At 35.3% G+C, this 18,300-nt stretch overlaps 1 protein-coding gene across 1 annotated transcript; it reads right to left on the minus strand.

Annotated features, from left to right (window-relative positions):
* Positions 1-3: 3 nt before the first annotated feature.
* LOC8274869 (dynamin-like protein ARC5) lies at positions 4-14,148 on the minus strand. The gene is made up of 17 exons (XM_002528555.4): positions 13,721-14,148; positions 13,030-13,194; positions 12,822-12,944; positions 12,324-12,545; positions 11,434-11,567; positions 11,253-11,345; positions 10,933-10,996; positions 10,608-10,656; positions 10,342-10,424; positions 9,585-9,742; positions 9,400-9,460; positions 7,894-7,956; positions 7,705-7,805; positions 6,688-6,745; positions 576-923; positions 313-477; positions 4-212 (listed from the first exon to the last, which is right to left on the minus strand). Exons 1-17 carry the CDS (start codon positions 14,027-14,029, stop codon positions 111-113), a joined length of 2,298 nt encoding a protein of 765 aa, XP_002528601.1. The 5' UTR covers positions 14,030-14,148; the 3' UTR covers positions 4-110.
* Positions 14,149-18,300: the final 4,152 nt, after the last annotated feature.

Raw genomic sequence — 18,300 nt, forward strand, 5'->3', positions numbered from 1 at the left:
ATCTTAAAGTAGTAAAGTTGGCAGGAAACCTTTAATAGATAATCTTCAAATGTAAGTGCAACCGTAATTGAAAAACGAGTGGAAAAAACAAACTCAACAAGTGGCGCCTCTTATTTACAATTCATTCCTTTGAAGCTAGCACGAATGGCCTTGACTTGCTGCAAGTTAAGTTGTTCATATATCAACCTAAATTTGTCTTTGAGCCTCTTGATCTGCAAGTCATCATAACCACATTAAACAAGAAACCAGAGAACATATCCAGATCCAAGGTTCTGTTAAGTTGTATGCCAGAGAAAGCAGAGAGCAACATACCCTTTTCAGCTCAATTTCTATTTCTCGCTTCTGTTGGTTCAGCGAGTGTCTTATATTGGTGATGTCGAAAACATTATCCATATCATCTTCGAAGGCAGATTCTAGGTCCTGCCGGAGAAGGGCTGGTAACTTGTCTATGACCGGCATCAAGAGAAAACAATTGAACTGCAAAGGGAAAGTGCAAATTGTGAAGTAGTGAAAAGGAAAAAAATGGAGATGGAAAAAGAACAAACGAACACACGTGTAATGGAAGATGTTTAGACCTTCAATTCAGCAGAGGCCAAGAAATACTCTCTTATGCCATGGAATATCTGTTGGACCAGAGCATAAACAATCCTTTCAGATGAAGGAGCAAGTCTCCGATTCCAAAGGGTGTTGTCTAGAAGATCGGCAAGCTTTGTTTCTGTTGTCTGAATAGATGACCCTGAGTCAATGCCTGAGGCCAAATGGCAGAGCTTCACATCACCCCTTGGCTTATTCTCATGCTTCTCAGTGGCAATGGAGCCCATGGATGACTCTTGAGGGAGACCAGCTGATACAGAATTTCCTCCCATAGCAGACTGCTCTGTCCCACCAAACGAGTCTAAGAACTGGCGTAACCCAGCTCGATTCTATAATTTGGCACCAAAAGAGAGAAAGCAAGTCAATTACAAATAAAATAAACACCACATCCAAAAGCTTGTGCATTTTAATAGTAGTGTAGATAAGTTAGAATAACTAATTAGTTATTCTAACTTATCAACAATGTAGAATTTTATAGAGAAAGGAACAAAGAGAAATGTTTTCTTATATTTTTTCTATATATCAAACATAGGAGAAACACAACTTATATAGACTAGCTAAAGGATAGAAAAAAAACTTAAATAGGAACTAATTTATCTTATCCCTAAACCTTAGAATGTTTATCCATATCTCTAACAAACAAAAACTAATTAGCTATTCTAACTTATCAACACTCCCCCTCAAGTTGGAGCAAATATATCTGTCATGCCCAACTTGCTAACTTGAAATTCAAATTGCTATCTAAATAACCCTTTAGTTAAAATATCTGCCACCTGTTGTGTAGTTGGTACAAATGGAGTACAAATATTCCTTCTTCAAGTTTTTCTTTTATGAAGTGCCTGTCAATTTCAACATGTTTTGTCCTGTCATGTAAAACAAGATTATGAGCAATACTGATAGCTGCCTTGTTGTCACAATACAACTTCATAGGTAAACTCACAGATCTTTTAAGCTCTTGTAGAACCCTTTTCAGCCAAAGAATCTCACACACTCCCTGTGCCATTGATCTGAATTCTGCCTCAGCACTACTTCTAGCAACTACATTCTGCTTTTTACTTCTCCATGTGACTAAATTACCCCAAACAAATGTGCAGTATCTAGAAGTTGACCTTCTATCAGTGATTGAACCTGCCCAATCAGCATCCGTGTACACCTCAACTCCTCTTTTTTCATTTTTCTTGAAAAAAAGTCCTTTTCCTGGTGTACGTTTCAAATAACAAAGAATTCGATATACAGCTTCAAAATGTTCTTCATATGGAGAATGCATAAACTGACTTACCAAGCTTACAGCGAAAGCAATGTCCGTACGAGTATGTGATAAGTAAATCAGTTTTCCAACCAACCTCTAATATCTTCCTGTGTCTACTGGAACACCATTCTTTACCTCCCCAAGTCTAGAATTAGCTTCAATTGGAGTTTCAGAAGATTTACAACACTCATTCCAGTTTCTTTCAAGAGATCTAGAATATACTTCCGTTGTGAGACAACAATGCCTTTCTTTGACCTTGCCACTTCCATTCCAAGAAAGTATCTTAGCTGGCCTAAATCTTTCATTTCAAACTCCTTGGCTAGGTTTTGTTTCAATCTGCTTATTTCAATTATGTCATCTCCAGTCAAAATTATATCATCTACATAGACAATTAAAACAAAAATTTTGTCTTCAATAGAACTTTTTATGAAAAGAGTATGATCAGATTAACTTTGATTATAACCTTGACCTTTAACAAACTTTGTGAACCTCTCGAACCATGCTCTAGGAGATTGTTTAAGGCCATATAAAGATTGCTTTAGCTTACATACCTTGGTTCCAAATTTCTGAGCAAAACCAGGTGGAGGTTCCATGTATACTTCCTCTTCTAAGTCACCATTCAAAAAGACATTCTTCACATCTAGATGATTCAAGGACCAATCTAGATTAGCTGCAACAGACAAGAGCACTCGAATAGTATTGAGTTTCGCCACAGGAGAAAAAGTTTCATAGTAGTCCACTACATATATTTGAGTAAATCCTTTGGCTACTAGACGAGCTTTATATCTTTCTAAGGATCCATCTGAATAGTACTTCACAGTAAACACCCATTTACATCAGACAACTGTCTTCCCATCTGGCAGATCCACTTCTTCCCAAGTAGCATTCTTCTCCAAGGCTCTCATCTCCTCCAAAATAGCTTCTTTCCACTCAGGAACATTTAGAGCCTTCTGAACACTATTTGGAATAACCATACTAGACATTTGTGAGATAAAAGCACAATATGGTGATGAAATATTTTTGTAAGATATAAAATTTGACAAAGGATGTTTAGTACATGACCTGACACCTGTCCTAAGAGCAATGGGAAGACCAAGTTGACTAGATGGATTATTTGTATGAAGTTTTGGAGACTTACCATAAATTTCATGATCCAACCTCTGATTAGATTCTTGATGGTGCTGTGGGATGGTGACTCTTTTTTGTGCTTGATGTTCCTTTGAATATACAAGACCTTTAAACTTTTCCGCATAGATATCATTTGTTTCAATATTTTGATTTTGAGAAGACCTTATCAAAGGCTGTTCAGTATTTTCAATATTTAAATCATTTGTTTCTACGCTTTCTTTATTTTTCGACCCATTTTCTTTTGAAACATGATCATATCCCCAAGAAATACCATTATTTGAAAAAAACTCAAAAGTTAAATCAGAATTTAAATCAGAACCAGAATCAGTTGAGACATCTTCACTAGTGTTCTCCCCCTGAAGATGAAATTTGTCAAAGTATGATTGTCCTTCAAAAAAAGTGACATCCATAGAAATAAACATTTTTTTCAAAACTGGATCAAAACATTTATAACCTTTTTGATTTGCAGGATAGCCTACAAAAATACATTTATGTGCTTTTGGATCAAGTTTTGAACGTTTGCGATCATGATTATGGACAAAAGCCACACTTCCAAAAAAATTTAAAAGAATGTTGCTAGTTAGCCGAGTTATGGGAAAACATTCACAAAAAACTTTAATTGGTGTTTTAAAATTCAAAATTCTTGTAGGCATTCTATTAATCAAATATATGGCTGTTAAAACTGCTTCTCCCCAAAGATACTTTGGAGTTTTAGTTGTAAAACTAAGAGCTCTAACAACCTCTAGGATATGTTTATTTTTTCTCTCAGCCAACCCGTTTTGCTGAGGCGTGTTACTACAAGAACTTTGGTGAATAATCCCTTTTTCAGCAAAAAATTGTCCTAACACATTGTTAAAGAACTCCTTTCCATTATCACTTCGAAAAATTTTAATTTGAGTATGAAATTGTGTTTGAACCATATTATAAAAATTTTTGAACACACTTTCAACATCAGATTTCTCTTTTAAAAAAAAGACCCAAGTAATTCTAGTATGATCATCAATAAAAAGGATAAACCAGCGTTTTTCAGAAAATGTTGGCGCTCTAGAAGGACCCCAAACATCACTTTGAATCATGGTAAATGGCTTGGACTGTTTATAAGGTTGCGATTGATAAACAGTTCGGTGATGTTTAGCTAATTCACAAAATTCACATCGGAAAACAAATGATTTTTATTCATAAATAACTTTGGAAACAAATACTTTAAATATTGAAAATTTGGATGTCCTAGCCGATAATGCCATAACATAATCTTAGTGTCACTTGAAACAGAAATAGAATTGAAACAAGTTTGCAGGTCTTGCCTTCCAAAGGTTGACTCATCATTGAAGAAGTAGAGTCCACCATCCAATTTAGCACCCCCAATCATCTTCCCCGAGGTTAAATCCTGAAATTTACAATAGGAAGACTTAAAAATCACTTGACAATTATTATCAGAGGTTAACTTACTGACAGACAAAAGATTATATGACAAATGTGGAACATGTAAGACATTCTTAAGAACTAGAGAAGAAATAGGAATTGTTCCTTTCCCAGCAACAGTGGCTAAGGAACCATCTGCAATTTTAACCTTTTGATTTCCTGCACAAGGTATATAAGAGGAAAAAATTTGCGAATTGCCAGACATGTGATCGTGCTTTGAGTCTAATATCCAAGTGCTATGGGATTTGGAACTAGCTATGGCTGCAATGAAAGAATTACCTGATTGTGCAAAAGAACAAGACAAGTCAGATTTTTCTAAAGTTTGGGACTTAAACATTTTATACAGGTGCTCTTATCTATTCCTTGGTAAAAGGAAGAGATTCAAAAGAAGACTGTTGCCCCGAATTAGTATTGCTAGCTTGAAAAGCTCGTACATCTCTTCCTAACTTGGTGTTATCGCTGCCTGTTTTCTTCTTCGGTTTCCCATGCAATTTCCAGCAAGTATCTCGAGTATGCCATGGTTTTCGACAATGATCACACCAGGGTTTTTGCTTTCCCCCTGAGTTTGTACCTCGAGTTACAAGAGCAAATCCGTCAGCATCTATTTTTGGTTCATCATTTTTCAACATCACTTTTCGTTGTGCTTCTTCTCTACGCACTTCTGAAAAAACTTCTCTAATAGTTGGTAAAGGATTTTTTCCTAATATATGTCCACGAACCTCATCAAGATCTTTGTTTAAACCAGCCAAGAAAACAAATACTGGTCCTCTTTCAATTTTCTTTTTGTACCGAGCACTGTCATTAAGATTCTCCCATTGTTCATCTTCAAACATGTCCAATTCCTGCCAAACAGCCATCATATCATTATAGTAAGCTGTTACCTCTCGATTACCTTGTTGCATTTTCCACATATGGGTGTTTAATTCGAATAACTGCGAATAGTTGTCCAAATCTGAATAGGTTTCTCGAACTGCTTCCCAAACATCCCGAGCAGTCCGCAAAAACATGAATGGTTTTCCAATAACCGGATCCATTGAGTTAATCAACCAAGCAGTAACCATTGAATTTTCTAAGCGCCACTGCCTATATTTCGAATCATCGGTTGTTGGTGGTTTTATCTCACCATTCAAGTATCTAAGTTTCCCTTTTCCATCAATCACCAACCTCATGGACTGAGACCATTCAAGATAATTCTTGCCATTTAGTTTGTGAATGGTAATTTGAAGAGAATTTTCAGGAGGAACAGGTGGAAGAAGCTGAGAAACTCCCCCTGATGGTGTCACGCCACTGCTAGCTTCTGAAGTGGCTGAACTAGAGCCAACCATGGCAGCCTTAAAATTTATGATCAAGCCCTAAGCTCTGATACCATGTAGAATTTTATAGAGAAAGGGAAAAAGAGAAATGTTCTCTTATATTTTTTCTATATATCAAACATAGGAGAAACACAACTTATATAGACTAGCTAAAGGATAGAAAAAAAACTTAGATAGGAATTAATTTATCTTATCCCTAAACCTTAGAATGTTTATCTATATCTCTAACAAACAAAAACTAATTAGTTATTCTAACTTATCAACAAGTAGATTGGAAGTTTTAAAGCAATACCACTATCATGTATTTTATTTTCACAACTGAAGCAATTGCATTCTTAAACAGTGAAAAAGAAAAAAATAACGAAGAAGAGAGTGAAGAAACATAATGATTAGAAAATAAATAACTCTCTTCTTGTCACAAAATAGTGAATAACCTTAAGATAAATAAATAACCTTAAGATACGCAAAGGATGCACAGCCTAGTTTGAAAAGGAAATTGGAAAATTTCTGTAGCCCTAAAATAGTGAATAGATATCGAAATAGTCCAACTTGATACTGGAAGTTTCATAACAAAGAAAGATGAGAAAAACAAAAGTCAGATTTTCAAAGGAATGAACACCAGGTCCAGAAATTTGTAGATTTTAAAATTGGTTTTGCAGTTTAATGCTAATAAAATCAAGTACTGTACTTGGACAACATCTGAAAAAGCACTAACATCCTTGATTATGAAAAAATAAGAAGAAAACAAATTATTGGAGACAAACATGATGTAGACACTGCAAAAAACAGCTCCATAACCCAAAGTGACCACTAGAAATCTCATGATACTACAATAACCATAAATTGAAGACAATATGTACTACAATCTAATAAAGAAATTGCACAAATTAGTGTGACATGCAAAATCACTGGAATGCCAGTTAAGACTTCTTAGCCCTCCCACATCCCAATTTAATGCCTTGTTTGTTAAATGTGTTTAACCTTATTGTGGAGAGACCATGTTACGTAACGAGTGGTGCTCACTAAATCCTCCATACATCTGCAGCAGATATAAAAGAAAGCAGGTATAAGGACAATTCTTTTTTATCCAATAACTGCATATGCACAAAAATACCACACTGCTGGTGAATACCAGCACATTCACATTTGACAAACTAACCATAAGTGACAAAATCAACTAGCAGCAAAGATGATGACAAACTGAATTAGCACAGACGAGAAAAGATGACAGTTCATAACCAGAAGAGGAAACCGATTACTAGCATAATAGTGCTCCACCTTGTACTATCTTGTCACAAAATAATATAAGATACTATAAACATGGACAGGTTCAAGTAATAACATCAGTGACAGGAGAAGTAATGCAATCCATTGCCCAGCGAACATGTTGGAACAGTAAGAAAGACTGGTGATGATGGAATCAAAAATTAGAAAAGTGGCGAAGTAATACCCCTTTAAGTAATTAATTTTATGAGTTCGGAAATATTCTTATGTTTTTCTAGGGAAGAAGGCTAATAATGGCACAATATAAAATGTATGTACTAAGGAGATAACAGATGAGTCATATCTCTTTGTCTGCACATCCTTGAACAAAAGTGTTTTATAAATTAATTGAATTACAATATTCAACTGGTGATAATTGTATCTTCATCATTTTAGAGATTCTATATACATGTAAATATGCATATATACCCTCACAACAAAAGAAATAGGGCAAACTAATGCTCATTTTAGGACAATCAAGTTAAAAATTGAATATGGCAATTTAATTAGGTGCACAAACATAAAGGTAGTTTCTATTTGCTCATGCTCCAAGGCAAACTAGAATTTCATTGCTCTCGTGCACTCCATCAATTTCATGGTTTAGGCGTTTATTATTGTAGTTCAACATATTTGATCATATTAAAAAGAAAAGACAAATAAAAACCAAGTCTGTTTTAGCACAAGAAAACAATAAGAGAAGAAAAAAATAGCACAGGAATAAAGGCAAACAATTACTTTTCACGGCATGCTCTTTCAGTAGATTCTGCAAATTTATTGAAGGCAGAAGCAACTCGCCTCAGGAATACATCATGACTGCTAAGATACTCACCATCTTTCTGTCACAATTCAGTAAGTAGGTTATAAATATAATTACATATTTCAGAAGATAACTAACAAAATCCCATCAATAATTGAAATCCATACCTGAAGAAGAAAGACAGAGATAGGAAGTAATCTCTTCAGAATATACAAGAGCCTATTACCCAACTGCAGCAGCAAAAGAAAAAAGTTTTGTAGTCTATTCAACTGTCTACAGGAATAAAATCCAAAATTCTCTTATAGACCACAAACGTAAACTAATACAAATTGTACTTTGGCAGACTAAAGCACAGGCAGAAAATAAATTTCATTACCAGTCATGCAAGTCAAATAAGACAAATAATTAAAAGGATGTTCCCCTTCACTCCAGAGCTTGAATTCCTACTACAAAGTCTGCATAATGATAATACAAGTAATTCACAAACACCCCCATCAAAGGAGTGTAGACAAAATATTGGATCCTTGTACTTCCTAACTTGGTTCGTATGGTCTTTAACTTTTGAATTCACTTGTTCTTCAATGTATAACAATATATACACTTTAGTCTGATAGTTGGGAAATAGAAATAATTAGCTAGTCCTCTAAGGTTCCATATAATATATTTACTTTACATTAATCCCAACTTTTAGGGCTAAAAGAGGTTTCTTTTAATAAACTTGGAAACTAATGACTGGTTACTTAAAAGGCAAGGAACTAAGGAGTATATGATTTTGATGAAAGGATAACGCTAATACTCTTAGTGACCATAAAATTTTATTTGAAAACAAGCGAGGGGCCAAGAGTATGTATTATATTTTATTGAAACTAGTGTAGTTTGGTAATTATAAAGAGTTTCAAGAAAATTTAAGACTTTGTAAATCTAAATTCTCAATGACCTATTACAAGCATTTAAAGAACTAAATATCTCTTTAACATGAAAAATCATTTATTATGCAGGTGTAATATTTTTAAGTTTGAATACTGATCCTTCCTACAATCATGCTTCAGGTGAATCTTTTAAGAAAATGAATTTTGTTAAACATTTAAAGCAAGTAGATTGCAAAATGAATAATAACTATCCTCCTAATGGACATAAAGAAAAAGAAATAGAAGAAAAAGAGTATCATGGTCAAGCAATGGAAAGGAAAGAGCCTCCAAATGCTTGATTATACTTAAAGGTGCTGATAGGAGTAGAGCTCCCAGATTTTACGTTTTTATTTTATGCACCCTAACCTTGAGCATTCTAGCTAAGACTTTCTGCCTATAATTTATAGAGGTTTGGAAGCATCAAAATTAGATAACAGCCTTTGAATTTCTTTTAGCAGGGTGATTTCAACTTCCTTAGATAAGATAGAGATACAAGTTGTAAAGTGACTGGATGTTACTATTATGTACTAGGTAACATGCCTCTCAAAATAAGATCAAATTAGTTTCTTAGATTTTCAATTTGCAGATTATTGGTTTTCCAGATCAGAAATGGATGTCCTTTATGTTTAAGAAAGTGAAGGGGGGTGAAGGAAAGAGGGAGGAATTAGGGGGCAGGGGGCAGGGGGCAGGGGGCAGTTACGGGAGTGGAGGAAGAGGATGCAGATCAATGAATTTGTTTTTATTAGCAAAAAACATTATTTTCACCTGATGAAGGAAAGGTTCAAATGTATCACGAGCTTTGGCAACAGCTATCACACATGCTGTCCTGAGATCCCATAAAAATAAATTAATTGAATAAAGAGAGAGCGAAGTTAGAATCCAGATAAATTGAAAGGAAAAGAGTTATGCAACCTGGAATCATGCATGGTTCAGAGAAAAGTCATAAATACCTTGAGTAGTTAGTTCCATCATGAATATCTTCAACTCCACATGCATTTACAATTTCTTCACGAGTAATTTGAGGGCATTTGGTTCCTCCTACAACAAAACGAAATTCTGCCATGGCTCGATGATACTGTGCACCCCCATAAAGACGCATCCCTGCATTCTACATGTAAAGTAAAATGTCCACTTTTTGCTTAGATTCTTGAAAGCTTGAACCTTTTTCCAAAATATAAGGAAAATGTCATAAAGAGCCACAGCATAATAATACCCAATTGTAAGAAGAAAGAAAATATCTGCAGATATCATTTTACTTAAATGGCAAGACTGATAATAAAGGTTATCAAAAAAACAAAAATTTGGAGAAATAGAACAGCTTTGTCAATTAGGGTTATGAATCTAGGAAAGAATGGAAACTAATTAGTATCATTAAAGAAAATAAGGATTTGTAAGGGAATGAGTGAGGGTCAAAATAAGATAAGAAAAACAAGGTCCAGGGCTGTTTTAGTTTCATGCCCCCTAACATCCTCTCACATCTTTCACGATCACTTCCGCCTGCATAACAAATATAACCTCTAACAGAAATCTAGGCCTTAGTTCTAAGTTTCTCAAGTCTTCAAACTTGCTTCTTCTTTTTTTAGCACCCTGTTGTTTATGCTATAAGGGGAGGCAGACAGATGTCCTACAAGAATTTCTAGCACAAGCTGCACAACTATGAAATTTATGCAAAAAGCAGAAAGAAATTGAGTACACAAAGTAGTTTACAGGAATTAGCTTGTGTGGAAACTGAAGACCATCAGTACCAACAAATGCCCCTCCATTAGTTCTCTCATCATGTAGTGTTTCACCTGCAACAAGCATAATGAAACTGCTGATTGTCCGATACCAACCTAATACAGTAAGCCAACAATGACTAAAGAAGGAAGGATGTCAAAAGTTGAAGAAACCAAGTTACTTCTTTGAATAATGACATCATAATAGAATGACACCATTTACTAAGTTGCCTTCAAAAGTAAAAATAAATGATTTACCAAATTTGTCTGGAGGTGCAACAACTGTCCCTTTCAACAGCAACGACAACTGAGTATGCAAAGCATATTTAGTCAGCAAAATAAAACAAGATAAATTATCAAAAAGAAAGAAATAGAAGCCACCTGTACAGGATATGCATGTATCACATTATACAGAGCTACTTCTTTAGGCCCAAAGTTACAGGAAAAGTGGCAATGACCTCTTTTTTAGCCAAGAGCTCCACTAAGCCATTTTAGATGTCCAGATTTGAAGATAATGAGTGGGTCGAAGAAGAAGACGTCAATGTAAGTATAAAGTTGGATAATAACAGTAAAGGAGATATACCTTGGTTAAGAATAGGTCATGAAACTCCCTTCCTTTCTCCTTCAATTTTACTTCATCCAAAGTGCTGCATATAAAGCAAATAATGTTGTAAAATCACTCATGTCAAGGAAAGAAAATGATGCATATTATATAATCAAAATCATAAAGGTAAAAGAGGTAAGAACGAGCAGTGATGTTATTACAAGTCCAATTTGGTTACAAATTACTGATAAATAGTTTAGAATAGCATTCAAGATAAGCCTATTTGTGGAAGAGGGAGTAAGATAGATTAAAGCCATATAAAACTGCTTTGGATATACTGGATACTTCAAACAACAAACCTGAGGTCTTTATTTATTTCATTCAGTTTTCTGGTTGAAGTGCGGGACTCCTTTTCAAGGAGTGGAATAATCAAAGGAACACTGTCCATATACCTTAAAGGCAGAAAATCGAGTAAATTTGTTATAAAGCAGTGATGAAACCTATATAATATAAGGAAAAGGAAATGAAATAACGAGATACCTTTTCTGTAGCAATTGCTCCAAGAATGACCTTAATTTGCTAACCCCTATTCTACTTCGTTCTTGCTGTGATAATGGACGGCCTAGCTTCTCCTCTAAAGATGCAACATCTTCCAACTCTCTTAAGGATATAGCCTGCATAAAAAAGTTCAATTATGAACTAGTCGAGTTAGAATAGTATACATTTTAATTTTAAGTCTGATCTTTGCAGCAAGTAATTTGATATCATGTTTCTATCAGTCATCCTTTGTGAAAATGTAATCCGTGCTTTGAAACTTCTATATTCTTGGAGCTAGTGACATGTGAAACGTTTTCTCCCTTTTATTATAGAATTAGTTTTCACAGCCACATCAATCTTGAAGAGATGTTCAGAGTTGTAGACAACATGGAGACACATGCAAATAGGACTGAGGTTCTGAGGAATTGGATACATTTGAGACAGGTATTATATGGATACCAAGAAGATCCATATGGCTCAAAGTGGTGATGTTTTATATTATTTTCCCTCTGAACCTGAATAAAATTCTTTTCTTTCAGCTGATTTTTCATACAAAACTACAGCAGGACGTAAATACCTTGGTTCAGGAAACATCATTGTGAAAATGAATGATGGATGCATCAAGAAAGCTAATGGCTTCGATTTTATCAACAGTATTCATGTTCTTCAGAGTGACCAATTTTTCTTAGGGCCTCTGTCTTTACAATTGCATCTTCTGTTCCTGACTAAATTACCTTTTCCTTTTGTTTTCTCATTACCATGTGTAACTCTGACGAAGATGTTTTGCAAAGATTACTTTAGTTGATGCAATAGAAATTACTGAGTGTTAGTTTTGCTCCTAAACAAAAGCCAAAACAACAGCAGCTCCGGTATTTGTACAGGTAAAAGAAAACCTGCTTAAACTCGTCATTTGATCTGTAAACTGAATCATGACCAGAACCAACTCTTCCAGAAGGCACAGATGTGAAAAAGGGAGACTCGCCCAGTATGAAGCCATCCAATGTTTGTGTAGGTGGAGAGAGGAAAACCTCAACATCTGATGAACGAGCAAACTGAGGTATTTTTGTGTCAAGCTTGGTTGAGACAATAACAGTCCTTGAAAGCTCAGGGTCAATCTGTTGCAACCAATAAAAGAAGTCAAGCTTTGGAAGAAATCATCACAAGACACAGGAGCATCCTAAAATTCCCTAAAACTCCAAAGATGACTAATGCAGCTAATAATTCCTTTTGCCAATATAATTAGAATTATAAAAGGAATCTCTTCTCCACATGGAAATCCAGGTTTCCTTGAAGATGCATGCTTTTTCTAAAAGAAGGAAAAATCAGCAATTGAAAAGCTAAAAGGCCTAAAAAGAAGAGATGTGCATCAGTGAAATTTAAAAGAGACATACTTGCATTACTACCCTTCTAGTAGTTGCATTACTCCAGTCACTACAATCTTCAAGACATAAAATAATAAACTCCTTATGCTGCATTTTCGCTCGCACAAGAGACTCCACTGCACGAGCTTGGCTCTGCATGAATTTTGAAGTCCGTCAGCATCACAATTAAAAACATTATAAGGAAAAAAAAGCTCAAGAAACCAAGATTTATACAAACCTGTAATGCTTGATTTTTTCTACCTGGTGCAGGAGCAATAAGTCCAGGAGTATCAATAATGGTGAGATTGGGACAGTATTTGTACTCCACTCTAATTATTATTTCCTTTGCTGAAAATTGACAGGTCTCCCGCTCCAACCTCATGTTTTCAGCTTCAATATATGCCTATGAGAAATAATCATTTCAGCAATTAATACAACAACAACACTTATGGCTTAAACATCAATTTGCCCCCAGAATTTACAGGCAATGGAACAATTAAACCCCTCAAAGTTAACTTTTTTTTTCCCCGAAATGATTCACAAATTTTAAAATGTGGCTACAAGTGTTGCAAGTTTAGAGAGAACTTGTAAATTGACCACAAAGTCAGGGGAAAAACTAATATTTACATAGTGTTTGGGATAAATCCACATGAAACTCATTTCATTTGCAGATGTTTTCATCTTATTCATACCAAACACACTCTGAAGCACAACTATTCCTATTTCGGGCTTATGACTCAAATCACCATTTCAAAATGTTTCAAAACAACCATGAGATTCCAACGAAATACAATTTTCACTTTGTCAATTCTCATAATTTAAAAGGTCTACAGTCGCTACAATTCATTTCTATCAAACTTCAACTCCTTGAAAGATACATGTCAAACAAGGCCTTAATAAATAATCAAAACAAATACTAAAACAATTACCTGAATTTCATGAAGAGACTTGTGTTTAGGCTCATTATCATGATCACCACCATCAGAAACAAGCAGGCAAACAGGTGACTCGCATTGAGGATCATATTTCATATGAAGTGTTATAGGGCGACGAGTTTTGGTACCGCCGCCAACATGATTAAACTGGAAACCCATCAGTGCTTCGACCAATGCGCTTTTGCCATCTGTCTGTTGGCCCACCACTAAAACTGCTGGTGCATCGAATGGTGTTTCAAGTTCCTGTGCTAAACTGTGTAGCTCGTTGTACGCTTCGTATAGACTCCATTTCTCTTCCTGCATTGCTTCTTCTGTCCCCTTTCTTTTCCGAGAGAGAGAGAGAGGATTTGAGAGTTATAGTACCTCACACAGTCACTGCTCACCAGCCACTGGTAGTACAGATTCTATCGTCTTACTGCTAGCGCTGTGCTTGTCAAACCGGATTGTACAAAACGACGTCGTTGCTTTCTCCCTATTTTTCTTTTTTTTTGAAAAAATTTATAATTCTTCATATACGTCCACTCTCTAATTTAAATATGGTTTTTCGAATAGATATCTAATAATATTTTTAATATTTTTAATGAATTGTAAAATTAATGCCACCTAAAAATTTATGGGTTTATAAATTTTTTTAATTTTATGAATTCGTCCATACTTTTTAATTTTCATTTAGTATTCCTATTAAATCCTCAAAATAAAATATTATCATAAATAGTTGAAAATTTTCAAATGATAGATTTTTTTATTTTTACAATAAAATCCATTATTTTAATAAACAATAAGTTTTCATAAATTTTCTATCTCAAAATTACTCTAATTCATTGATTTTATATTCAATTTAAATAAAACTTGAGTTTTAGTTAAATTCATAAATTTTAAAATTTTTAATTCAAATAACATCATAATGTATTTTATATATGTTAAATTGTTTTATTAATGTTATAAAGAAATATATTTATTTTAAATATTTGTATATATTTTTAATTTTCAAATAAAATTAGGTAAATATTTTTAAAAATTGACTCTAATCGTTTCGATTTTTCAAAGATTGTATACTATATCAGCTATATATAGCATTTTCATATGAAATTAAAACTATATTTGATAAGATGTAATGAAGTATGTAATAAAATCTTCATTATATAACATGCTTTATTATTTTATTAGTTAATAATTTATGACATAATGTAATAATAAATACATCTTGTAACCAATTATCTTTAATTTGATGTAATATTTAATATAAAAAAAAATGTATGTAATGATTATTTAAAATATATTTTTTTATTTTTTTTAATTCTTTTATCAATATAACTTGAACGCTTTCAAACACCATCAACCATCATCATTCGGTGACTTGTGACCAAATTTCGACAATCAATGATTAAGTTTCAAAGACTGACGATCAAATTTTAATAACTGGATTCCGACGATCAATAATAATTCAAGAGAATAATAATTTTAATATTATTCTTAAATAAATTTTATCTCTACCAAACATAACCTAAAGGTACATTTTATTACTGTGGCATGTTTTTTTTTGTGAAACTTACGGGTTTTGTGGTTCTTTATTATCAATTTCTAAAAACTATTTTTATTATAGACTTTTTTCATATTGTTAAATACAATCATGCATATTACTCTTACGATTAAAAAAATAATAGTATAAGAAAAAATAAGAAAAATATTTGCTATATAAAACACATCAAAGTTTTTATTAAAAAAAGTACAACTAATTATTCTTAAGAAAATAATAATAATTTATTGACCATCATTATTTTACTATAAACATTTGGCTATTTTTAAATATTATTAATTCAATGAAGTTGACTATACCTTCAACACTCAAAATTAATGTTCAATAATATTACATAGAAAATGCCTATATTTAAATTGAAAATTGTAAATTTGATGTATTAACTTTCTAATTTCTTGCTATTTTGGTGTTTTAACATTTTTTTTAATTAAGTGCTACAAATGCTCCAAAACATGTTGAACAAGTGCATTGCTTCAGTTAATGCTTACAAGGATAATTGTGCCCATACAACTAATTACATGACTTTACCACATCAAACAATGAAAAAAAGATAATTAAAAGACCTAAATACCCTAACTCAATTAAAAACATGTATACCTTAAGCTAGCCAATTGTCACAGCCCGCCTCATCTTGGGCGAGCAAGGCTTGTCCATGGGGAGAAATGTGCCCAACATGCGCCAAGAGTGGGCTGTTGCTGCCTAGCCCAAGTGTGTTGTCTAAGGAAGCAAGGGAAGACACTAGAAGGTGCTGGAATGTTGCAAGGCTGTGTGCTGCCAAGCCAAGCCAAGGAGCTGCCTAGAAGCTTCCCATGAAGGAGTAAGGATGGCTGCCTTCTAGAAACTTCCCATGCTTTGTAAATAGAATAGCTTCCTAAGGAAGCCATGTACATGAGATGTTTTTAGAAAAGTCTAGACGAATTAATCCTAGCCACATGTTAAGGAGGTGGAAAGCCTATATAAAAGTCACCCCACATACTTGTAAAGAAGGTTGGAAAAATTAATAAAGCTCTTCATACTTTCAAGCTTAAGTGCTCCTAACTCTACTCTATTATAGTCCTAAACCCTTATTGCCTACTTTGCTCATCTAAAATCCCTTCTAACTCACATCTAGGCTTACTTAGTTCGACTTTTACTTGCAAGTTAACTAAGTGCAGCGCGACTTAGCTAACCTCCAAGCCTAAGTTCGTGACAGATGGTATCTGAGCAACGGTTTGAATTCTAGGTACCGCTGGTTGAAGTGATTTGAGTAATGGCAAGCGAGGAAGGAATTGTCACTACTGCGATGGAAGAGCAACACACTGAGCAGACTCATGGGCGTGAGGAACTACGGTCACAGCCTAGACGGGGCAAATCCAAGGCTTCAACGCGCAAGCCTATGGAGTCCAGAGTTGCTAGCCTTGAGAAAGACTTGGTTAGCGTAACTTCGATAATTGGCGAGCTCAGCGATCAGGTTGACAACCTCATCCATGAGAACATGGAGATCACGAGGGCTGCCAAGGCCATGATCAAAGACCTTGGCAAAGCCTCTCGGGGAGAACTACGCTCCCTAAAGAAGGAGTTCGCTGATCAACAAAAGTCCCTGCGAGACAAGCTAAAAGAGCTTCGTAGGGAGATGGATGCCCTTTATCGAGGTAGTCCACCCTCGACAAGCACTGCTGCCACTACTAGTTTCGTTGCCCCTCACAGGCTAAAAGTCCCTAAGCTTGCCATGTACAATGGCACGCGCAATGCCACTATGGTGGAAAATTTCTTGTTTGGTCTTGAATAATACTACAAGGCGATCAATGTCATCGAATTCGCCTAAAAAGTCTTGGCAGCGAGCTTGCTTGGGACTCAACTTTTTTTGAGTCTAAAAGTAGCTCGTAGCCACATTATCTGTTAGTATTGTGAACTTGCTGCCGAGCAAGTAATGTCTCCATGTGCGCAAGCAATGGACGGCGATAGTCATTTCCTTTTCTTGGACAGTATATTGCCTCTCTGTTTCGTTGAGCTTGCGACTTTCATAGGCAATAGGGTGCCTATCTTGCATAAGGACACCTCCAATGGCATAGTCTGAGGCATCTGTGTGCACCTCAAATGGCTTCCCGTAGTCGAGCAGCATCATAACGGGCTCCATTGACATGACATCTTTCAAGGCTTCGAATGCAGTTTGGCATTCTTCACCCCAACTCCATGCCTTATTTTTCTTAGGTAAGTCCGTCAATGGGGCGGCAATGGCAGAATAGCCTTTGATAAATCGCCAATAGTAGTTCACTAGCCTAAGAAAATATCGCAACTCGGGCACTTTGGAAGGAGGTTGCCATTCTTGGATGGCCTTGACTTTCGCTGGATCCATCATTAACCTGCCATTCTTGATTCGACGGCCAAGGAACTCCACGTCTTGTTTCGCGAACGAGCACTTCTCTCGCTTCACGTACAGCTCATGTTCGCGAAGTACTTAGAAGACTTGCTGAGGTGTTGCACATGCTCCTCAAGACTGTTGCTATACACAACAATGTCAGCCAAATAAATAATCATAAACTTATCAAGGAAATGATGGAGTACCTTATTCATGAGCGTGCAGAAGGTGGTAGGGGCATTTGTGAGGCCGAAAGGCATGACCAAGAACTCGAAAGCTCCGTATCGCATCACACACGCTGTCTTTGGCACATCACCAGGTGCGATGCGGACTTGGTAGTAACTAGACCGCAAGTCTAGCTTCGAAAAGTACCGAGCCTTCCCCAATTGTTCAAAGCCTGATAATCTATACACATGTGCAGTGAACCGTCCTTCTTCTTTTGAAAGAGGACTAGCATACTATATAGGGCCTTCGATGGCTGGATGTAGCCCGAATCAAGTAGATCTTTGAGCTATTTCCTCAATTCAGCTAGCTCCGGAGGTGCCATTCGGTAGGGTGCCATGACAGGAGGTTTAGCACCGAGCTTGAGCTCAATATGGTGATCCACATCTCGCTTTAGTGGCAACTTTTACAGCAGCTTCGGTGGTATTACGTCCTTGTACTCGTCAAGGACTGCTTCGATGGATGGTGGCAAAGGCA

Source organism: Ricinus communis, chromosome 6 (assembly GCF_019578655.1).
Source record: "Ricinus communis isolate WT05 ecotype wild-type chromosome 6, ASM1957865v1, whole genome shotgun sequence".
In the NCBI taxonomy this organism is placed as follows: Eukaryota; Viridiplantae; Streptophyta; class Magnoliopsida; order Malpighiales; family Euphorbiaceae; genus Ricinus; species Ricinus communis.

What these genes read in the sequence shown, in the direction of transcription:
- LOC8274869 (XM_002528555.4), bottom strand. Translation starts at nt 14,029, where the DNA reads ATGCAGGAAGAGAAATGGAGTCTATACGAAGCGTACAACGAGCTACAC. An exon ending in ATGACCTATTCTTAACCAAG is followed by an intron (nt 10,657 to 10,932) that starts GTATATCTCCTT and finishes TTGCATACTCAG; the next exon opens with TTGTCGTTGCTGTTGAAAGG. An exon ending in GATGGAACTAACTACTCAAG is followed by an intron (nt 9,461 to 9,584) that starts GTATTTATGACT and finishes ATGGGATCTCAG; the next exon opens with GACAGCATGTGTGATAGCTG.